General features: G+C 38.1%; 1 protein-coding gene across 1 annotated transcript in view; it reads left to right on the plus strand.

Moving 5' to 3' along the window:
• LOC117403024 (sodium/potassium/calcium exchanger 3-like) overlaps nt 1-25,396 on the plus strand; it is a 193,302-nt gene that overhangs the window by 130,227 nt on the left and 37,679 nt on the right. Inside the window, exons 3-6 of the mRNA XM_034004847.3 lie at nt 6,056-6,132; nt 11,524-11,598; nt 17,367-17,451; nt 19,313-19,416. Of these exons, the coding sequence (XP_033860738.2) occupies nt 6,056-6,132; nt 11,524-11,598; nt 17,367-17,451; nt 19,313-19,416 (341 nt within the window). The remainder of the gene's footprint in view (nt 1-6,055; nt 6,133-11,523; nt 11,599-17,366; nt 17,452-19,312; nt 19,417-25,396) is intronic.

Here is a 25,396-nt window from a genome sequence, read left to right on the forward strand (position 1 = left end):
TATAGGGTTATTTTGTACAATAGATTCTTATTTTTTTAGACCCTGCAGTAGTGACAGTTGGTCTGATTGATAGATAGACAGATGATTTTTAGGAGATGACATTCTCCATCATTTTTATTTTTTTTCAGCCGCTGAAAGAGGGTGATAAAAAGAAAAAATCCAGACTGAAAGGGTCCCTATTGCTGCTGTGGTGGGCTATCAGAAGTCCTGATCCCAGGCTGATTTGTTTTGTGAAAGCTACCAGAGTGACGGGGCAAAAGAGTCACAGTTTCTGTACTGCGATTGTTGTAGTATTATGAAATTATTAGTAAGAAAAACCTGACTGTATGAAAAAAGGCTGCAGTACGGTACAGTACATGACCACATAGATTCAAGGGGATTTCTTGTATTCCTATGAAAGTCACTTGTCAGCATGACCTTTTAATGGACACAGACAGGCTACTCAAGGGGGGACCTGGGATTGGTTGCCACATGTATAGCAGCAGCACTTTCTTCTGTTTTCTGTAGCTGACAGAAATATCCAAGCCTTCTTTAAAATGAACCCTGCAGGGTAGCTGTATTGAAAAGGGATGTTTGTTATTGAAGAAAGCCATGCGATATTGAACCACCAAGCAGACAGCAGACAGGGCATTAGTTTCATATATCGGCAGAACCTCTGACATCACAGAGCCCTTTCACGGCTCACCAGTCCGGAGTGAGGCTCAGGTAATCCTCAGAACACATTTCGATCTTGTTACCCTCTGACCCAAAGGCAAACTACTACTGAGAAAGCCAAACACAGCTTCAACTTATTGATATATCTTATACATACTGTTTTAGTATCTAGCTGGTAATATATTTGTTAATGGTTATACAATGCTGACTAGACTTGTTGTTACTGTTATTTTGTTTCTGCCAGGGATTAGGGAGCTTGCATTCCCATGTCTATGCACATTTATTAATCAGCTTAGCATATTAATGTTTTTTTTACCTCAGTTTATTTGGGTTCGGCAACGTCCCTTGTAAATAATCTTTATAAATGCATGAATCTCTGTGTGCATAACATATTGTAATGACTTGTGGTAATGAAGTTGTGGTGATGTTTTATCCATTTAAAGGTTACCGTTTAGAGTTTGGGTTTGGGTTTAGGTTTAGGTTTGGGTTAGGGTTAAGGGTTAGGGTTAGCCAAAAATGTTTCTTTGTAGGGTATGTGCTGTGCAGTCTGCCTATTTGTACTTATATAGTGGCTTTCAGTGCTTCACTTTAGCAGAACCAACTGCGATATTGGTTTCACCGATATTTTACACTTATGAGATAATAGCCACCAGATGAAAGTTGCATTTGCTTTTCAGTCTGGGATGTGGTGACCTTATATACAGGTAAAAAATGAGTTCCACAACACAATATTGAAGAAATTTCCAATGCCAGTTAATTACAATCTCATTTGGTCACGCCTCCTTAATAAGAACCTTGTGGGGCTGCGTGAAACAATTCTCATTTTGTGGCCATCAAATGTACAGTTTAAGGGACCGACTAACTGAGTTCTCATTGCTAAGTTCACTTGCTTTCTTGAAAACAGTATGTCTTTGGATTATGATTGTAAACTGTCTTAGTAACACAGACCATGACTGTTGTTTGTGGTTTATGGTCTAAAAAAACATAAGGCCAGCCACCAAGCTTATTCTTGTTACTAAACAGACAGGAAGACTGGTGACTAAGTACAGTGATAATGTTTATCTTGTGCAGTTTGAAAATAAAATAAGTAAACTCAATGGTGAGGGTACTTTGGGATTGTGAGAAAGCTATTTTCTGTAGTTTGAAAAATTGGATTTTCTTTGGCTCTGTCCTCTTCACCTTAAACAGGATCCTAAGGTCTGAGGAAAGGTCTTGCATGACTTCGGACCTACCACTGCCTGAGGCACCCAAAAAGGGCCTCTAACTGTAATTACTCTATTAGGCAGAGTAGACTTACTCAGGAGAAAGTAAATTAAGCATGAAAACAGCCCACTCCTATGTAAACAGACTGCCTTCAGGTATGCATCTGCATTCAGTTACCTGGGATGACTCTTCTCAGAACCTCTTCTCATCGCTGGAGGCCGCATTCTCTCTCCAGCACACATCAAAATGCATATTGCCACGGGCAGAGCGTGCCCTTTGAAGGACATCACAACATTGCCCTGTCGGTTTACATTAGTGCGAGGCAGCACTGCTGTTTTTTGTAACAGTGTCACCGAACTAAAGCACTTTTGACATCACCTCTTCAGCCATTAATGATATGATGTCATACTGTAGTTCAGTAAACAGTAGTTGGCACACCCATGGGTGAGTTCTTTCTTCCTCACAGTTATGGGTTGAGACTTTGTTACATAAAAATAATGTACATGTATTTCTTATAAGTTGCAGTGTCTGTTTTGCGGTATCATTGTCTTTTTATAAAACATTTTTACAGCTCCACTACCGGTGCTTGAACATGACAGGTTACGGCGTCATGCTTTTGTTTACAAATTGAACCTCCCAGAAGGCAGAGGGTTTCACATTGGTTGAGTTCATAGTAAACAAGGAAGCATGTGTATCACTGCACTAAAGTATAGTCCTGATAAATCAATAAGATCAAAACCCCTAATTCATGGCAATAATAAATCCCATTTATTCATGTAACTCTTTTAGGTGCTTTATGTATTGAGAAAGTTAATACTTCAAAATTCTATTGTTGGGTGAATGGACACCACAATCCCCATTGCCATGTGACATCACTTTTCATATAGTACACTCCTGCTCTTAGTTTAGCACCGAAAGTGCTGATGTTTTTATTTCCTTTTGAATCTATGTTGTCTGTACCTCAGTTTCTTCTCCAAAGCGTTGTCAAACAGTACCCTCAACCACAACTTACTGTTGCTGACTGCTGTCATGGTGAAATCTGTGGACAAATATTGTTAGAGTTTCTTACATTGGGATTTCAACTAAACAGATAGCGCCAAAGGTGTCCTCAAGTTGTAATTTCTTGTACAACCGATAAAGGAAATTCAAGCCTAGCTTGTGTCATAAAACAAAAAAAACGAATTATGAATCAACCCATTAGTTAAAAGATTGTTAAAATCCAATTAATTATAATCAGTGTGATGCTGTTACAAAGATGTAAAAATCACAGAATCGAGACGCATCTTCAGTGAAACTCTACGGCTAGCAGCCCTATGGGTTTGTCAGCTAAGTAATTATTATTTTTTTTGTTTATACGCCTATTAAATATAGAGGGTTATTCTGGACAGGTGCATTGTTTAAGTGGAAAGAGGTGTGTCTTGTACAGGGTTCCTGTGATTTGGGTCGCTGAAGTACATCTGTTGCTCCTTGCCATATGTTGCATGCGTCTGTAGGCTCGATTCATCATTACCCGCTTGCAAGTTATGCTTTCTGGTGTCATTGGCTTTATGCAAATTTTGCCATTCCAGGAACACTTGGGAGACTGTCTTGATGGACACGTTGGTCAATGCAGTTACTGTGCTGAGGGATGAGACGGTTACACAAGCACCTGAATAATCTGGCCCCTTGTGAAGTTACTGAGATCTTTCAGCTTTCCAGTGATTGTTTCTGAATATTTGCACACATCTTTCACCCAGCTTATCAGATTGCATGTATTGCCAATCGGATTATAATCAGTTGTACAGCAATACGTTGCAATTCATTAGTGTTGTACATGCCACAAATAAATACAATGTAATGAATCCCATTGGAAGCAAATGTGCTAAACAACTCCTTAAAGCAGTATTATTAAAGTGGTTGTACTGATCCACCTGGTTGGTTCAAGTCCCATGTTCTCCATGGGAGTTCTTCTGAACACTCTGTGGTTAATGACAAGCCACACTAACTGTGTCAGATCCACAGTTACCAGTGCAGGATATTATTATGACATCTAATTAGATCCCTGCATGCTGTCTCTTCATGTCTGATAACAGCTGCTGGCTTTGTGAGACAGATCTGCTAGCCATGCAGCCTGTCTCTTATGGCATTAGGGCAGTTAGTATGTGCTTCAGTGTTAATTCGTGATTAAATCTGATGTTTGTTGACTTTTGGTTTGATGTATGATATTGATTGGGTTGTAAAAGCTAAAGAACACAAAATATTTAGGGAAATGTTAAAATGTGCTTGTTAAGACATGATTTAAAGTCTCTTGCTAGTTTTGTCTTGTTTTCTTTACAAAAATGGTGCAAACTATTTGCACAGGGAAGCCCGAAGGCAGGCAGCAGGTTTGCTCTCTGCTTGCATTGTTGAGTCTCAAGTGTGTCGTGTAAAGTGGCGCCTCGCATGTCAGAAACTCTGCTGACACTGGCAAACTTTCTGTGCAGGATTTCAAAGCAGTTTGAATTAATTTTAAGACAAGGTTCTTACACTCTGCGTTAGGTGGTTCCTAATACAGAAAGAACCGTGTCACCTCATGTGGCAAAGTGGTTAACAGTGTGCAGGTGCAAGTGATCAATGAACAGACAATTATAATCCAGGTGCAAAGGTGTTAATGGGTTTGTATGTCCAGTGCCTGACGGCAAAACAAACAGTAAACAATAATGATGGTAAGTAATATAGCGGTGTGTATTACTTACTTTGTAATCCCCGTGTTTGTCCCGAAATAATAGTCCAGTTTATTGTACACCCACACAAAACACATACACAAGTCCGTTAGTGTGTGAATTAGTGATCGTGGTGAAAATAAAGTTATTTGTGATACAAGTGCAGTGCTGTTCCGGCGACAGCTCCAGAATGTGTTAGCTGTCGCTGTTATTATTAGACAGCTAACACATTCCGGCGACAGCTCTGGAATGTGTGAGCTGTCTAATAATAACAAGCAACAATTAGACAAAACAAACAAACACTCACGATACAGATACACAAAACACAGGTCCTTCTGGGTTCTTTTTCATTAACCAAAATGAAGGAACAGATTATGTCGCTTCGACCCCTACTTATACCGTCACTCATGACCCCTTGGTAAACGATTGCAGCCACTCCTCCAATCCACGGCTGGCACATCATTTCCCTTCCGGGTCAATGAGTTAATGTACCAAAGCTCCGCCCCTTTTCGAAATGACGACTTCCTTTTAACCCTAGGAACGAAGTGTCAGGCCAAGCAGTCCAAGGTACTCTGTTCCCGTTACTTAGCGCCCTCACAGGTCGGGAGGGAGATTTACCACCAAAAATCATTGTCTTTCTGTCACACCCCAGCACAAACCTTGTGTTGTATCTCATTATAGGTTGGTTATATTGTAGGTTGGTGCATTGTCGGTATTGATACTCAGCAGTAAATACGTCAGCAGGTCATCTCATAATGTGGAGAAGTGCTTTGGGTAGTGATTAGATGCATTCAGGTTTTAAAATCAGCTTTGATATAGTGGAGAAATGTTGTACAATATCAGTCAAATATCAGAATTGTATTTACTAGAAACACACCTTTTTTTCTGTTTCCATTTTTGTTTTACCTTACCCTGAATCACAGCAGAGCGTGCATTTGCCATTCATGTCATCCTACTGCTGCAGGCAGTTGTTCAGTGACAGTGACAGGAATGCTTCAATGAGGGAAGTGTACCTTTTAGGGAATGTACAGTACACACACAGGAAAACCAACAAAAGTCCACAGAAGAGTAAATGGTGTAATAATGTAGAAAAGCATACATAGTAAAAGCATTGCAAAGTGTAATGATGTAATGAAAGCAGTGTAAAGTACAGAGAAATACAGTATAGTAATGCATATAAAAAAAAAAACATGGCAAACCTGGGTAAACTATGGTAAATGCACACTATAACCATGAAAAAAGCATGACAAAAGTGAAAAAACACAGGGCAAAAAATACCATGGTAAATTATGTTTTTGTATAAAATTGAACGCTGCAATTTTGAACACTCCTTACTCAGAGTCATCTTCCCTTGCAAGCAGCGTGTGATGCTTTGCTTTGTCATTTATCTGCACCTGATTCCCTGCTGTTTATAATCAGTTATACCCCATAGAGACACAAGGTAGCTGTTGAGAACGAATCAGTCTCAGTGGTGTCTAGCAGAGGCATCTTATAATTCTGCGTTTCCTTCTTTTCAGCTCTTCACGAATTCCCTACTGATGTTTTCTCAATCAAGCAAAGGAAAGAAGGAGCAGTGGTGCTGCATGTGATTTGTGTAAGTCTTTAAGCATTTACTTTAGTATTTCACAATAGACAAAGGGGACCTTATTTGTGTAGTATAGGTTTTTAAAGGGTGCTTGTGGTATGTGAAAGCTTTCACAGAGGAGGATGTTTATCTCAGGGGTTTCTTCCACCTACAGTGAAAAGTGAGAATGTCCAGGGAAGTTATGGGTTGTAAATCTACAGCAAAGTTGTTTCTCCATAAAAGCCCATTTAATCGTAACTTTCTTTAGGCTATTCCTCCTGATTCATTATTAACCTGTACAGTCTTGGAAATGGATGCACCTGCCAACCAAGTGCCTACTATCAGTCTGCTAGATCTGCTGTTGTGGTCATGGAGACTGAAAGGGACATATTTTCAAAGTGTTTCCTCCATTCTTTAATAAGAGAAAAAAAATCACGTTGATATTACAAATTGAAAAACAAAGCACCTTGAGAGTCCTGAGGAGAACTTGTCAAACAGTGTGTAAGTTGTTTGGTTCTGGTTTTGTAAAATTCAATTAGCTGTTTTCCCTCTTTCAAAAAATAGGAGTTAATTAAAGACTGGAGTAAACACTTTGTGAATATGGCCCAACGTGCCTTGTAACAGGGAGATCTTTTTATATTTTACAGAACATATCAATTAATCAACCAATCTTTATTTCTTATATAGAGCCTTTTACAGTAAATAGGCTCAAAGCACTTTACAGATAAAAGAAAAATCAACAAATGTATAATATTCAAAACAATTTTGAAAAATAGTAAAAGATAAAATAATAAAATACCCCTTAAAGTACATACATTCAAATAATAAATGTCTTTTAAATCTTACTTTAAAAAGCAGTGACAAAATGTACATCACTTATAAAAAAAAAAAAAGTATAGAACAGGATAATACATTTTCCCTTTAAAATACATATGCTAAATTATAAAATGTGTTTTTAATCGTACTTTAACAGCGAGAGACTATGCCTCACTTACAAATCGTGGCAGATTATTCCACAAAGCTGAACACTCTGCCATCTGCCTTCTTTCACTGTGTCCGCGGAATGCTGAGCAAACCTTCATCCTGTGATCTAAGAGAGCGACTAGGGATGTATGAGGTCAGCAAATCTTTTAGATATAGGGAAGCAAGGCCATTTAAAGCTTTATAAGTATATATGTCTAACTGACCGCGTCGGGAAGGTAAGAGCTTCCTGATTGGTTGATGACAGTTCTGATGTTTCTGATCAGTGATATTCATTCTGAATTAAATGAAAGTTGTCAAACTAACCTCTGCAATGCAAGTGTGTTTTCCCACCATTTGATATCTTAATAAGATGCTATGAACAGGTGGCTTCTGATGCTTGGAGTCTTTTGCCCAATATTGTTTGCTGATTGATATCATCTTGAGCCATCTATAAATATATAATTATAATTTTTTGCCTCCTCTGTGTGCTGTCTGTTAAGATGAAGTGCCCTTCCTCGACTTGAAAGAGCATGTCATCCACTCATCACCTCCATGTCAGGCAGCCTGGATGTCAGCCTTTGCTGCCCATCAGCACACATCAGCCCCTCGCTCCCTGTCGTCCTGGCTGTCAGAGCAGAATGAATGTGGGGGGACAGGACTAGAGGGTCCTGCTGATATCTGACATTCATTACACACTGCTGTAATGAGCAGGGTTCTTCTCTCATAGAGGAAGCCTGTGTTTGCAGCCGGCTCCGCACCTCAATCGTTGGCAGTTTCATTATCAAGGCAGTTGACACAATGCTAGTGTTATCACTTTATTACTTCCACCACCACACAGCGACAGCTTCAGCACAGCAGGGTCCACACCAAGGGGCTTTCTCAGAACCGCACACACTTCTTCACAGGCTTGCTGCTGATTTAACAACGGCTGAGGCTATTAAGCCTCTGGTGTTCAAAATAAAGATACAATCTGAAAACCAGACTCAGGTTTTAAGATGGATGTACATGCAGACTTTATAATCGCAAGAATGAGCTTATTCCAGTTCCAATGTTGGCCCATATGTTTGTGTCCGAGAAAAAAAAGCATCACATTGACAGAGTAAAAGCTCTCCCTGGACACCAATGAACTTCATTCCCAGACTACATTAGAATTGAGCGATGAGAGTTTAGATCCGACTGAGTTTTATATATATATATATATATATATATATATATATGTATATATTGTGGGCGTGTGGGTGCACACAGACCAAGCAGACAATAGTTTCCAATCCAAGTTGGTTTATTAAACTTCACAAAAACACAACAAATAAACTTGCTCGCTTACTTCACAACAGAAAATACCATCCTAGTTGTGAGATGCAAGGTAAAGAAAATAAACAGTTCAAACAGGATTTGTATAACCCAAAAAAAAAACAACCAAAATGTAAACTAACTGGACAGTTCCCCACATCCAGTTAGATTACTTGGTTCCAGGATTTTACCAGGTTGGTTGTTGGCTTCAGCTTGTCTCCAGCTTGTAAAAAACCAGTGGCATCTATTTCCCCGTTGCTGTATTCCCTTCCAACAGCGAAAGGAAAGAAAGTGTTAATTGCAAAGGCAGTTCTTTTAGCTTCTGTTTTATATTGACGGTCCGTCTATGTTGTGGATAACCTCACGCTGCTCCCTGGTTAGAAGCCAACTTGACTGGCTGTGAAGGCTTTCTTTTAAAGGGTGCTGCATCATCTGGTAATGGGACGGTTACAGGCTACAGGTGCGGGCAACTTATGCTAATGGGAATCAACCAAGATACATCCTTGGTCCCCTACCTAACCACACCTGCAGCCTGTTTACCCGTTAACTCCTGGACGTCATGGCAGGCAAGTATGCTGACCACAGGTCTATCATTGTATTATCTGCCACACCTGTGGGCTTGTTCCTAGCCTGCCATTGGGGAATCTGTGAGCTGGCTCACAATATATATATATATATATATATATATATATATATATATATATATATATTTTTTTTTTTTTTTTTTTTTTTTTTTTTTCAGCTGAAAAAAAATCACTTTTATTTTTTATTGTCAGCCTTTAGGAATTTGTAATCGCACATGTGCACCTAAATTTAAAATGTACATTATCACAAGCAGTTTTTTAGTCTCATATGTAGAAACTCTTGGGATATTTTCATCTGTGCTACCAGACGGCACAGAAGGCTCTCCTCATCAGCCATAACAAAAACTGTTGCATGCTTATATGTTAGTGCTTGTTCTGATTTGTCCCGAGATCCACCAATAATCTTTTGCGATCCACCCGTGGATCGTGATTCACGGCCACCACTGCCCTAAGCAGAGAGCGCACAAACAGCAGAGCTTTCCCACATAGCCCAGTGCCAAATACTTTTTTATTCACATGCTAGACTATTGTTGGCTTTTTAAACAACACCATTTTCACGAAACAGACTTTGAGTTAAAGCTTAATATGGGGCGTGTTTCAGCCCTATTGAGAACAATTGAATGGAATAATTGCTATTTGCTGCATCACATTTTTAGCATTGGAAGCTTATATTAAAATCAAAAGCCTGAACCATCAGAGAAAGAGATATTTACTGTAATAGAGATGCCCCCCCTATTGGTGTTCTGTTATTTACAACTGTACTTTATGGTCACATCACTGTAGAACTGGCTATAATAATAATAATAATAATAATAATAATAATAATAATAATAATTGACCAAAACTACTCATAAATTTCATAAAAAAAGTAATAGGAAATGTAAAAATAATATATGTAATACTTATAACAGGGCTTCTAAATGTAGTCTGTAAAAACAAATGTCAGTTGAATGTAACTCTGGAAGCTGACATTATAGGGTTAGCACAGGGATTCCAAATATAGGACAATTAATTCTTTGGACAGGATCCCCCTTGGCAGTCAGATAGTTAACTCCTAGAAATACATTGATTTACTGTACATGTTTTCACATGGTTTGACATTCATTTTATATACACACATACATAACATATATACAGTAAACACACACTTACAGTATGTATAGTGTCTGTTGCAAAGGTCTGCCATTTTACAATTGAGTCATCTAGTATCTGTCTGCAAAAGCCAGATTTTTCTGCTTTGTACAGCTCAACAATCATCCATGGACAAATGACAGCACCTGGCAATGTGTGACTATAGATTTCTAGACCTGATCAATTGTTTCATTTTTGCATTGGGGTGAGTGGGGAGGGGGAAGATTAGGTGTTGTAGGTAGGAACCACTGTAGGGTTACAAAAATGTACAGAATTTCAAAAAGATATCTAAAATATTTCCACTAATTGAATCGTCAGTCTTCTGTGTGGTATTCAGTGGAATTTCTAATTATTGCTGTTCTTTGTCCATGTAGAACTGACCGACTGCGGTGTCTTTTAATTCAGCATTATACTGACAACATACAGTACTGTAGAATGGTTTGATTGGGTTATTCTGGTAAAAGGATATTCTTGTAAAACACATTTAATAATTCTATAATGTACCAGAGGTGAAATGTCAATTTCAAGCAGCCTTCTTAATTAAGCTAAGGCATGTTTTAAATCTAATGGTGGTTTTGCAATGTGTTCAAGTGGTGACATTTTAGAACTCAATTCAATGAGCTGTAAAAGCTTCGTATCTAGGTCTGTATCTAGACTGGTTCAGCACAGTAAGACCATTGCCTTAGAGCAGGGGTGTCCAATCACGGTCCACTCCCGGTTTAACAGGTAAAATGATATAATTAACTACTTTATGGTCTGGATAGAGGTTTAATTGGTTGAATTAAACAATATAGAACAGGTTTGGAACAAAGACCAGGAGTGGAAGGGCCAACTTTGGCCAGCCCTGCCTTCGAGTGAATGTTCTCTGAATGCTGGAGTCGCAAGCTCACACACTTCGCAGTGAGTTGTTTTGCGATCTTCACTGGGCCAGCTTTGGGATTGGCATTCTTGATATCTTTGTTTCTTTTCTTGTTTCAGTTATTGTCAGTTTCACTATAGGAAAGACAGTGTATTTGGTTGGTAGTTGCTTCTAAATCCACAGCACAAAGCTGTGATGGTTTATGAGTGCACATTAAATTCTGTTCAAATCTGACTACGCCATCAGATTCAGAAATCTGGTCATGTAAACAGTGCAATGAGGAACCTTTTTCTAAACTCCATATGCCATTCAGGTTCCCTGAAGTATTCATAAAGGAATGATCATATATCCCTCCACAATTTAAAGACATTGTAGTCACACTGAAGCGGTACTGTACTGGCTGTCTATAGCATTATAGTGACAATATTATGGGATGGTGTTGGTATCTAATCTTTTGTCCAGACCCTGTCCTGTGTATTTTATCAATATACATGGATAACTTGTTTAGATTCCTTTAATTCCATTAAGTTTTTCTGCCTGCTTGGTGACAGGGAATGACAAAACTGACTGCTTGTTGTAACTCTTCCCTAGGCTATGTACATGTTTTATGCCCTGGCTATCGTCTGTGATGACTACTTTGTGCCCTCCTTGGAGAAGATTTCTGAAGTAAGTACTCATTCAGTACTCAACACTTTCCCTGTGTAACAGGCTTCAAATGACTTAATTACACACAAAGATTTTCAGTTTTACATAAGTATACTAAAAATGTGTTTGCCATGCACTTACCTGTGTCAAATGTATATAATGTCTGAAAGTGTCTTGGGACAGCTGATAACACCCCAACCAGAGCTGTACCTTCAGTCAAGCATTGTTGTTCTGTTCTAGCTACCTGTATATACACCTGTAGCTCATGCTAGCTCAGTCAAAACCTCTTTATTGAAGTTACAGGCAGCTCCATCTATTGAACAGGTAGAAAAGGTCACGTTTATTTTTGTATTGCTAGAAATACACATTTGTGCACTAGAAATACAATGACATCAAAAGTTATTCAGACTATTATTGCAAGTCCCATTGGGCCTTATTCCTAAAGCTTACAGTAAGTGTGCCAGTAGTTACATTGAAATCGTAGGAATTTACTAGCATGATAATGCTTTCGAATTTAACCCTAGCCAATACTTTAATCGCAGTACAGAAACCAGAGACAGTTGGAAATTAAGTGGAGACAGAGTTACCTTTGACAAATACCCCAAAAAAGCGTAAAAAGGGGTTTGGGATAGCTGATAACACACCAGGCTGGGCTGTACCTTCCGTCGAGCATAGAGGAGATGGTGTTATTCTAGTGCTGTGAGGGTATGGAATGGGCTACCTAATGTTGTTAATGCCGAATCAGTGGAATCTTTAAGACACGACCGGATGAGCACTAATGGGTCGAAAGGTCTCCTCTCATTCGTAATATTGGTCAAATATCCATAGATCTATAAGGTTAAGAGGTAGTCAGTGCCATCTAATGCAGCAGGCTCCAGTTTGAAATATAAAACTTTGTTTTTTTACACGATTTAACTGTATATACTGTACTGTATATAAAACTTAAGAACATAAGAAATGTTACAACGAGAGGAGGTCATTCGGCCCATCTTGCTAGTTTGGTTGTTAGTAGCTTATTGATCCCAGAATCTCATCAGGCAGCTTCTTGAAGGATTCAACAACATTACTTGTTGGTTCTAGACCCTCACAATTCTCTGTATAAAAAAGTGCCTCCTATTTTCTGTTCTTAATGCCCCTTTATCTAATCTCCATTTGTGACCCCTGGTCCTTGTTTCTTTTTTCAGGTCGAAAAAGTCCCCTGGGTCGACATTGTCAATACCTTTTAGAATTTTGAATGCTTGAATCAGATTGCTGCGTAGTCTTCTTTGTTCAAGACTGAGTAGATTCAATTATTTTAGCCTGTCTGCATCCGACATGCCTTTTATACCAGGAATAATTCTGGTCGCTTTGCACTCTTTCTAGAGCAGCAATATCCCTTTTGTAGCGAGGTGACCAGAACTGAACACAATATTCTAGATGAGGTCTTACTAATGCATTGTAAAGTTTTAGCATTACTTCCATTGATTTAAATTCAACACTTTTCACTATATATCTGAGCATTTTGTTGGCCTTTTTTATAGCTCCTCCACATTGCCTATATGAAGACATTTCTGAGTCAACATAAACTCAACTCCTAGGTCTTTTTCATAGATTCCTTCTTCAATTTCAGTATCTGCCATATGGTATTTATAATGCACATTTTTATTGCCTGTGTGTAGTACCTTACACTTTTCTTTATTAAATGTCATTTGCCATGTGTCTGCCCAGTTCTGAATGCTGTCTAGATCATTTTGAATGACCTTTGCTGCTGCAACAGTGTTTGCCACTCCTCCTATTTTTGTGTCGTCTGCAAATTATACAAGTTTGCTTACTATACCAGAATCTAAGTCATTAATGTAGATTAAGAAAAGCAGAGGACCTAACACTGATCCCTGTGGTACTCCACTGGTTACCTCAATCCATTTTGAGGTTTCTCCTCTAATCAGTACTTTCTGTTTTCTACATGTTAACCACTCCCCAATCCATGTGCATGCATTTCCTTGAATCCCTACTGCGTTCAATTTGAGAATGAATCTTTTTTGCAGGACTTTGTCAAAAGCTTCTGGAAATCTAAATAAACCATGTCATATGCTTTGCAATTATCCATTGTCGATGTTGCATCCTCAAAAAAATTAAGCAGGTTAGTTAGACACAATCTCCCTTTCCTAAAACCACGCCAACTGTCTCCCAGAATACTGTTACATATAGGTAATTTTCCATTTTGGATCTTATTATAGTTTCAATAAGTTTACATATAATAGAAGTCAGGCTTATTGGTCTGTAGTTACCTGGTTCGGTTTTGTCTCCCTTTTTGTGGAACGGTATTACGTTTTCAATTTTCCAGTCTGTCGGTACAACCCCTGTCTCAAGAGAATGTTGCATGATCTTAATTAGTGGTTTGTAAATAACTTCTTTCATTTCTTTGAGTACTGTTGGGAGGATCTCATCTGGCCTTGGGGATTTGTTTATTTTAAGAGCTCCTAGTCCCTTTAACACTTCTGCCTCTGTTATGCTAAAGTTACTTAAAATTGGATAGGAACAGGTCGACATGTGGAGCATATTGTCCATATCCACCTTTGTAAAAACTTGTGAAAAGTAATCATTTAATATATTTGCTATTTTTTTCTCGTCATCTATCTCGTAGACATTTTACTTCCTCCTTGAATGTTCTTTTGATGTTATAATATTGGAAAAATGTTTTGGAATTGGTTTTAGCCCCCTTGGCAATGTTCATTTCTATCTCTCTCTTGGCCTTTCTAACTTCCTTTTTGACTTGTGCTTACAGTTTCAAGTACTCTTTATGTGCACTTTGTTCTTGTTCCCTTTTAAACGCTCTGCAAAGTGCCTTTTTTCTCTGAATATTTTTTTAATTGATCTATTAAACCATTTTGGCCATTTTGTTTTAGATTTTGATTTGTCTACTTTTGGGATGTAATTGTTTTGCGCCTCTAGTACTACATTTTTTAAAAATAGCCATCCTTTCTCTGTGGATGTTTTCTCTATTTTACTCCAATCTACTTCTGTTAGTCTCTGTTTCATTCCCTCATAGTTGGCCTTTTTAAAATTGTAAACCTTAGCTTTAGTCGAGTTTTAAAAAACACTTCAAATGAGACCATGTTGTGATCTGAGTTTGCCAATGGTCGTCTCACCTGTGTTTTAGTATTTCTGTCTTTGTTGTTTGAAAAGACTAAATCAAGGTATGCACTGCCTCTAGTTGGGGCCTTGGCAAATTGTGTTAGGAAGCAGTCATTTGTCATTTCTACCATTTCAATTTCAATTTTCCATATTCTATATACAATAGTGTTTTGGTCACTACAATGTCATTTTTAATTTTCAATAAGACCCCTATTAATACTGAGGTGGCTGCCCTGAAATGTTGAAATGTGCAAATGATAATTTTTTCATATATACATTCTTTTAAATCTCCTGTGAATAAAGAGATCAGTCATGATACGCGTGGGATTGAAGTACAATGTTATACATATTGCTGATGTGGATCAGCTAACATGCCATTTGACCTATGTATAAGGCATTAGGAAACCAATTACTATTGAGTAGGCAATCTGAGTGGATGACACCATTTTGAACCTGAGGAAAAACTGAAGTAACCGTACATGTTTTACATACATGCATTATTAATAGAATATTAGAAGGGCTGCAGTGATTGAAGAGGTTATTATTTGTACCAAGGTTTTGGTGATTTCCATTACATGAGAGTAGGTGTTAAAACTTCATGCTGACATTGGACTCAGTTGTCACCAAGATAAGCACCAACTAAGACATAGCTTCTTTTACTGTAAACTAATGTGATCCATCTGCGTTTCCTTCCATCTGATGATGTAGATACCCTTCTGCGTGGTGTTGATAGCTGAAGAGTAATGCTGGCTCCAGGGATCAGCCTATTTTGCCTCCCTGCCACATCAACACACACAACGGCTGCGATGCTGGCTCCAGGGATCAACCACAGTGTGGCCTCCCTAGAGCTTCAGCATGACAACTGTCTGGACTGAGCTGAGTAGGGTACTTCTCTGGGGGCTTCAAGTGGGCACCTCCCATCCTTGGTGTTTCGTCGACTAGCCCACGACACCTTAACAGGGCTCGACAGTGATTCTGGCGTTCCAGCATCACCCCCTTCCGTCCTCCGCTCAGCTAAGCCCAGCTTACTTACCCTCCTTTTTTTATTTCTACTGTGCTTGAGGTCCACAACCGGAATCTTTTCATCTCAACCAGAACCAGTTGCTGCACCTGTCTGCTGCTTCAGGTAAGTTCTTCACTGTGCATCGCAACTCCTGACCACTGAATCCAATGGCTTTGAGAAACTGGGTTGTGGAGTGTGCCACAAATCTTCGACAACCCACCTCCACTTGGTAAACCGGGACTCTCCATCCTTGCTATTCTGCTTCAGCAGCTAGTTGAGCGTACCGAAGTTTCTTTCTTTCATACGCCTCATCCACAGCATCCTCCCATGGCACTGTTTACTCTACCAGGTGAACAAGGCGTGCTCATCCAGACCACAAGACAGTATCAGGTCGAAGGTTAGTGGTGGCAATCTCAGGTGGGAAAATAAGCCGTTGTCTGCCAGCATTGTCCAGTCTCTAGCAGCTTCCAGTTGTCCTAGAGGAGTTTTGATTTTAATACCTATTCTTGGAGGCTGCTCCCCTGGACGGAGGAATGTTGTTCTTCATGTATCATATATTGCTGGCATTGGTGGCAACCTGTTGGTCATGTTGTGCTTGTCTTCCACTGCTAAGGCCTGGTCATGACGCCAAGTAAACCGTTCTTGGCTAAGACCCACCTTACATCCTGTCACAATGTGTCTTAAAGGAGCTGGCGATGAAGACAAAGGACACCACGGATCCTCTCCTACCCATAGATTAAGGTTCTGTGGTGATGGGAGAACATCATATGTTGACCTGATGAGGAAGCTGATCCTGCTCTGTTCCATTGTCCATAGATCTCACCAGCCGATCTTGCGTTGTTCCACACTCTCCCATCTTGTCCATTGACTACCAGCTTCCTCTATTCAGCTGGGGTTGCTTTGTGCCATGTAGGAGGAGCTGAACTGAGACCAAGGCCTCCTTTTCCATGCTGTACTTGCCCCATGATATCACTGATACGAAGGGCAGCCTTTGCATCTTCCACAGCTTCCTTTGCCACCCACTTTCTTCCAGTTTTCAACACAGGTGCTGCCTCCCTCACACATTCGTTGTGTGACTCTACCAATGTCATTTCCAATCGAACTATGCTTTTACATTACGCTTTATTACAGTTTGCTAATTTTTTACTGTGGTAAACATTTATCAGGGATTAATGACTTAACATATTAAGTAACATCAAGTACTTTTTTTGTTGTTTTCTGTTTTGTGTGCTATTGTTATAGGGATCTATATACTGTACTGTAATTGAACTAGGTGAATTTCATTTTTGTGATTCTTAAAAAATAAAATCTAATAAATAAAAAAGTAAATTAACCACAGATAAACAACGAAACTATCGTAAATACCTATAAACTGAAACGTGACAGGTGTGTTCAGTTACAAAATTACTATGAATTAATATCTTTAATCAATTGACAGACGATCAACGTGAATTGTGAAGATGCTAGTTTTGAGTCGGTGTGTTTATGTTAGCTAATTGGAGCATTATGTTGCCCTGAACTGCCTAATCTTACATATTCAGTAGTACTCAGAGTCACGCTTGGTATGAAAGGCCAGTACAGGTAAGACTGTTTCAGCAGACAGTGAAATGCCAGCAGTCTTTGTTATCCCTGTTTTTATGTGTAACCTCTTCCCCTGTGTATTCTTTTCCAGCGTTTGCAGCTCAGTGAAGATGTTGCCGGAGCTACATTCATGGCAGCAGGAAGCTCAGCTCCTGAACTCTTTACCTCAGTCATCGGTACGGTATTGAATAGTTTTTTTTTTTTTTTAACAGACAAAAAGATTAATCAATTCATGGGCTATATTAGCTGAATTATTTTTGTCGAGCTTAAGAATGTGAAACTAAGTTATATAATTCAAAAAGGAACTCCTTTTATTGAGTATGAGTAAGAACAGGAAAACATTTTTTGATAATTTAAAGGATCTCATCAATTTACCAAAGCAGACAAAATACTGTTCGTCACAATTTATAGTGAGTATTTCTGATATCCCAGCTATGAAAACCGCATACAGTAGCAGTGGTTCAGTACATAGTTAAAATGGGGATTGTTGAATACCACTTTGTATACATGGATCCATGAAATACATTATCTTTTTTAAATGGGATGCATTTGCAAACATGCAGAAAATAGTATGTCTTCGAAACAAACATGCTGTCCAAATCAAGGCACAGTACACCTGCAACTTCTAGGTGAAGTGACTGTGTTTCTGAAAGGCATAACGATATGGAAATGGTCTGCACTGCGCCACCAAGAAAGTCTCCCTGGTTTACCAATTCCCGTGTACTGTCATATGTAATACAGTTATATTCAGAACATTTTGGTATACAGAAATGTACTTTCCTCTGCTTGGTTGCAGAGTGTAATTCTGATACATTCCATGTCCATAGATATCACAGCACTAATGAACACTTGAGAGACACATATGGGCGACCATATTATTTTCTACGGCCTTGATCATGTTGCATTACCTAATGTATAATGTACAGATGATCTCCATTTTTATGGTCTTGATTTGGGTGGGATCCCTTTTCTGTCTGCAAAAAACTAAAAAATCCTTCCTTACCTACAGTGTGTGCTTCAAATACCGAAGAGAGTGTAAAAGTGCCTCGACTGCTAATGCTGTATGATGTATACTATAGTCTCCCCTTATAAATGGTTTCCATAGTAAAAGCATAGAAAAGTGTAATAAAGCATAGGTAAGCATTGTAAAGAATAGCAACGTATGGTAAAGCATATTCATAAATATGGGAAAAAAGGGTAAACAATGGTAAATGCATAGTGGAACCATAGGAAAAGCAAAAATACAGTGCTAAATTAATATAAGGGTATCTGTGACACTGTGCTTTGGAGTTACTGTATTGACATTCCCACAGTATTTATCAGTTAGCTTTCAGTATTTTGGCCCATTTAAAAACTGAAGAAGGATCATATCTGGAAAGCATTCACTGTTTCTCAATAAGTCATCATTTTCCTCAGAGGGCTAGCCAGGCAATGTTATATAATAAGAGTTTTCCAGACTTCATTGGGAAAGATCATCACAGCAAAGACTGTTGGGGATTTAAACACAAAAAAACCCTGACAACAATATAATTGTCTCTGTGTTGGAGAGATGGTATTGATTACTAACACCCTAGAACATTTTCTTGTTTCATTATTAAATAGTTAAATATTAAATATTAAATATTTGGCAATAGTTTCACATTTGTTAAGAGCTTTCCCTTGGAGGGAAGTCGACAATGAAAGAGAAGATGCCGTTTTAATTCTTTTTACCCACTCCCTTACCTATTTTAATGATTGCAGTCCTTTTATTGCTCCAATATTAAATACTGTGCAAACAGGACTTGATTCCTGTATATATTTACAAGCCCACCTTCTCTGTGCTACAGTAGTCAATATGACAGCCACAACCCTGGTCAGGAACTAAAGCTGGGCATACCACATTTGTGGATATGAAAAGTCTATTGCAGAATTGCAGAAATTATCTTAGAAGACAGCTCTAGCTTTGTTCAAAAGTTTCTTGCCTAAGGAAGTTGGTTTTGTTTGGAAACAATATGTAAATTAGGTCTAATGTTTCTGTGTTGTTTTTAATTTAACCAGGGGTGTTTATCACCAAGGGAGACGTGGGCGTTGGGACCATTGTTGGGTCTGCAGTATTCAATATCCTCTGCATCATTGGAGTCTGTGGGATCTTTGCCGGGCAGGTAATGTCTGTTGTAACCCAAATACTGACATTCCTTTTTGTGCTTCGTTGCGATAATAGAAAATCTATCAAAGGGTAGAAAAAAGAAGATAGACTTAATTAATCACTGGGTTTCCTTGACACACACACACATTCCACTGTATGTGTTTAATTCTGGAGTAATTGTACAAAGAACAAAGTGTGCATGTTTTGTAACGAGAAGCTCTAGTCAAGTTTCTTGAGGGACATTTTGACTTCAGGCAGACATGTGGTGCGAAGTTCACACAACTTTGTTATAAAATGTTACAAGAACTACCAATACTACTTAATTGGCTATGAACAAGACATAGGCATACACATCCCTTAATATTGTAAGAGCATTTGTTGAAGGGTAATGCACTCAATGGTATAGGTATGAAATATCACAGTGCTCTTATTGTACAGTATTAATGTATCTGTTATGAAGCTGAGATTAACTTTGTACAGTTTTTAAAGCATCCCTGTGGCCTCTAAACGGCTCTCTGTCTTCTTTCTAAGTGTAGCTGGTATCATAGGTGCCTAACCAATGAATATATATATATATATATATATATATATATATATATATATATATATATATATATATATATATATATATAGTATGACCCACCCACTTTGAATATGGGGTGGTCAAACTATATATTTTGACCCTCCTCTTTTTTTCGTTCATTATATATGTGTTATACCTTGTTGTGTTTGGCATTGCTTTGTCTTTAAAATGTTTAAAATAAAATATAAAAATGGAAAAGTATTCAGAGGATGGGCCACATTTATAAACAATTACAACAACTTCGCCCTACACGAACATATTGGTTTGACCCAAGGTCTGCACCGAGGCTAACGTTAGCTAAAAGTAAGAAAAAACATTGTTAAGTGAATGTGAACTTACAGGCGATCAGGAGAGACGACTGCACGAAATATTAATACTTAAACACAGGCATATATATTTTTTATTACTCGCAAAAATAGCTGAACGAAGAGAGAGTATCAGACCATTATTAAAAATGTAATAATGTGTAAAAAAGTGGCATTTCAAAATCACATGAGCCTGATTTTATTTTTGTTTTCATTAAAAACTTGTAACTTAGGGGGGCTTCCGAGTGGCTCATCCAGTAAAGGCACTCCGCTCGGAGTGCAGGATACACCCTATAGCTTGGAGATCGCCAGTTCGAATCCAGGCTATGCCATTGCTGACCGTGGCCGGGAATTCCCAGCGGTCGCCTGGGGAATCCTTGGCTCACCGCGCACCAGCGACCCCTTTGCTGGCCGGGCGCCTGCAGGCCAGCCTGTGTGCAATTCAGAACTACGTGGTCTTCCAACACTGTAGTTCTGTAATGGCTTCACAGCGGGCTTGCAGTGTGAATAAAAGCAGATGCCTGATGGCACACGTCTTCATCTCCCTCAAGTTAGTGTGGGGGTGGCAGCGGCAAGCTGGGTTGAAGAATTGGACATTTCAAATTCGGAGAAAATTGGGGGTAAAATAATTGGCCAGTCCAAATAAAATTTAAAAAATAATAATAAAAAAACTTGTAACTTAGTTTTTCATTGCTGACATTAATGTTCCGCTTTCATATCAAAATGTGTGTACTTACTAATAATTTAAACTCACATTCGTTTAATAATAAACATTTAGGTATATTATGTCCCTGAATGACTGTAAAAAATGTAGAAATAAATGCTGATTAATAAAAAGGCCAATATTTACTAATCTAGTTCATGAGATGATATACTGAAATGTCATAGATTTCAGTATATCATCGACTCCATTGGTCGGGGCAGGTAAATTTCACATACTTGGCGCATCAATTTTTATTTATTTATTTATTTTGGTGCCTAAGGATGCTGGAAGTGGGAGTGCTGGTGGTGCAGCCGAACTCATAATTGTTCTCTTGTTAACGTATACTATGAGCAGTGTATGGTTGAGCTGCACTGCCTGTAATATTGTCATGAATCAGCAGTTTCAACCAATTAGCATTGCAGGGTGGGTGCTTATTGTTTCAACCTACCAGCATCAAGCATTGCCCTGCGATAGAGAGTGTTTACTTTCCTAAAGTCTCGTAGCGGCTGGTTTTGCTGTCATAATTGAGCTCAGCATTGTATGATGACAAAACGTAAAAAAGAAATTCTCTAGCATCCAGCACTACATTAAAAACAAAGCCGAGCAGGGAATATTTGAACTGTTAACATACATATGTAAATATATCTATCAATAAACAAGCATATTATAACATTTCGTACATGTTATTCTTTGTGTTTTTTTTGCACTTCCCTTTAATAAGCTACATGTTGGAATTATAGGTACTGTATAGCATTGTGTAGATATGCCACTGGAACTGGTTCTGCCATTTGGTGCTACTTGTGTTTGTACTTAATACATGCTCAGTTAGTAAATATTCTAGATTTTATGCTGAAACACCTGCCCAATTTTGTGAGTTTACTATTACAAAAACAGGAACGTGAAAAAGATTGAACAGTAAAAATGAGGTTCACCGGAGCTTCTTAGCAAAATAATACTCAACTCACTTCGTTAGGCAGTTATTCCTTACCTCTCCCCCCCTTTCTGGTATGCCCCCTGCAAAGAAATACATCAGTAACAAACACAGTACCGCTTAGAACAAATGTGGTAACCTTTATATCCACTAGGGGCAGATGGTTGCAGGTGGGCTGTTTAAGTTGAACTGTTGAACCAGCTTAGAGATATGACATCGGTGTGTGTATTTTTTTTATGCATTTAGCAACCTTTTTCTCATGTTTTGAAAGCCAAAAAAAAAAAAAAATTCAACAGACCTCCATGTGTTAGATTCTATGCAAACTAATTTCACAGTTACAGTGAGGTATTACACCAGACTTTCTCACAAATCTTGTTATTGTATATGGATTGTGATCTGCTTGTACGCATCAGCATTGACAAGGTTGTGTGTCATTTATTTGTCAAATGAAACAGCAGGCAGTGTTTTGTAGAAAATACTGCTGCCACTATATTTAAAATAGAACAATTGCATTTAATATTACCTTCAGACATGGTGTGATAATTATTTTCTAACAAGGTTTAATGTTCCATTGTGGATGTGGCATTGGAGTCCCTAGGCAAGACATTGTCCGCATTATAACTCCTACAGTCACTGCAGCTACTGTAGCATTTTACCAGCTTGGATTCAATTTTAATAGAAGCAATATGTTCAACTTTTCTGACAACCTTTGTGAATATTAGCATTATAATTTTACTTATAAATGTTAACAGCCAATGTCAAACTAATTTAAAAACCGCATATAGCACCCTCAAGTGTAATTCTTGATTTATTGGTGAGGCAATTGTCTCCATAAACTGGCTGACTGTTATACCTGTATTATCAGTAAAGAAAAGACCACAAAGTCACAACCCTAGCTTGGCAAGAGACTATTCCATGTTATAATGTGTTACTTCCTTCATTTTCCTTGGCTGCTAAGTGACTTCTTACACCCACAGACCCCCCCCCCCCCCCGTGTTCATCAATCAAAATTTAAGTTAAACACCCCTTCATTAAAAAGTGTGCCTGGCTGCTTGCTACAGCTTCTCATATTTCCATTTTTCATTTCTTTAAAAAAAAAAAAAAAAAAAAAAGCTGTTGTTATTCTCCTTGACAGTTTTGAGAAAGAGGCTTTTTCTCTGACCTGTTCAACAATAACGCTGAGCTTGGCAGGAATAAGCAGGGGCTTTTTTTCAGTGCTTTTTCAGCTAATACTTGTGACGGCTGATATCTGAACACTGTGCTCCCCAGTCCTGCTTTAACAATAGACATCACAAGAGCCACCAAGAGAACGAGACCCAGTTAAAACTGAAAACTTAGCATATTACCAAACTCAGCAGAAATGTTATGTACCTTGTTCTGTTATTTTACATCAAAATATTCCCCAATTTAACCACCTAAATATGACAAAATGTCATATTTTAATAAAATGGAGATGTTGATACAATATCAAGATCTGGAAATCGAGAATGTCATAGTGCCAGACAAGAGTCATGCCATATATTCTGTTGTCACTGAAATACATTGCATTGAATACGTAGTCTGTTTGGAACATTTTTTGACAGCGTTAATGCAGTTGTTTTAAAATGAGAATTTAAGAAAAATGAATTGGATTGGAAATGCATTCTTAACATCAGTGGTGTCACTAGCATGCTGTTGGTTCATCAGTTTCTTTCCAAATTTTCTACAAGAACACACCAAAACTTTTTTTTTCTACTTCTGTGGGATACAACAACATTTTGTGGGGTGTTTGTGCCTGGTCAAGCAGACAAGACCTGGTGATAAGGATTTGACTTTTTACATTGTTTACTGAGAGCTCTATATTCTGGTCAGAAATATTTACATCAAACCCAAGGTCTTTGAACACTTTATGAAGAGACCTATAATACGATTACAATACAATTATTCACAGTCCCCTTGTGACACATCATCATTATAATGTTCCTTATAAAGATATACCACTTGTTAAAACAGTTGTCATTTGGAGTGAGACTTACTAATTTTAGAAAACAAAAAAGGCCACAATTTTATTTGGATAATCCCTTGGCATCTGTGCTAAACCCTGCTAGAATAAACCACAACAATTTACAGAATCCAACTGGATTGCATTAACTCAATTTATTGGTAATCCCAGGATATCCCAGTTCTGTAAAATGCTCTGAAAACCCAGCTGTGGTGCATACCGGCAGTGTACATGTTGATTTAATTGAACCCATAGTTTCTTGTAAATTTTACTGTACAATCTACGACTGGTGTTTTTGAATTTAAAGAGAAAGAGGTATGTGATAGCGATGGTGGCTGAATGTGAGTGAATACATTTCTGAACTACCCCTAGATAATACAAAAAGAAGAAATGCATTCGCTAAAGACTGTAAAGACTTTTCTTCTTGTTAGGGTTGCCTTTTGGGTTTTAAAGAATGACACTTTAAATAAACAACTTATTTGAAGTAGAATCTTTTAGCAATTGAAGTAACAGAAAAGACTGTCACATGCTTTCCCTGCGATAATCATGTGGTAATATTTGTGGATAAAGACGGGATTTATTGAAAGGGATGTGATACTGTTTGTAAGATAGCTGGTTCATTATCTGTTACTTCCAAGGCAATCATTCTGCTCTGACTGCCCTAATTATTTAGATATTATGTATTATCCAAAAAAATAATAATTAAAACAAAGTGAGGATTAAATCACAGAATGAATTTACTACCAGGCTGCTGTGTTAATAATATTTCTATCCATATTTAAAGCCTCATATTTCAGTGTAATCAGTTTACACACTGACTGCCTTGGGGCTCTGACTCATAGATCATTCTCTATTTACACTTTTTAATAGTATCAGTACTGCCATCCATCAAATGCATTTCTGTTGCTTAATTTATTTATTGTGAATATCATAGCGTGAATATTGTGGAAATTGAATTTTGTTTTATTTTAATGTGAAATAAAATAGCCCCCATTTCAAGGTCAATGTTTAGTTTTCTTCATGACTGTCCAAACCAGACTCTGTATGAGTTTATCTAGTTTAGAATTAACATACACCTGTGTTACTGCATTTATACAGCATGTTTTTATGTGAAGGACTGTGACTGGGTACCCCACCCCTGTGTTTATTTGTGTTGTTTTGTATTATTATTATTATTATTATTATTATTATTATTATTATTATTATTATTATTATTATTATTATTATTATTATTAATACTACGACTACTACACTGGGCAGCAGTGTGGAGTATTGGTTAGGGCTCTGGACTCCTGACTGGAGTGTCGTGGGTTCAATCCCAGGTGGGGGACACTGCTGCTGTACCCTTGAGCAAGGTACTTTACCTAGATTACGCCAGTAAAAACTGGGTAATTGTATGTAAAAATAACGTAATTGTATGTAAAAATAATGTGATATCTTGTAACAATTGTAAGTCGCCCTGGTAAGGGCGTCTGCTAAGAAATAAATAATAA

The sequence above is a fragment of the Acipenser ruthenus genome, chromosome 5 (genome assembly GCF_902713425.1).
Source record: "Acipenser ruthenus chromosome 5, fAciRut3.2 maternal haplotype, whole genome shotgun sequence".
NCBI lineage: Eukaryota > Metazoa > Chordata > Actinopteri > Acipenseriformes > Acipenseridae > Acipenser > Acipenser ruthenus.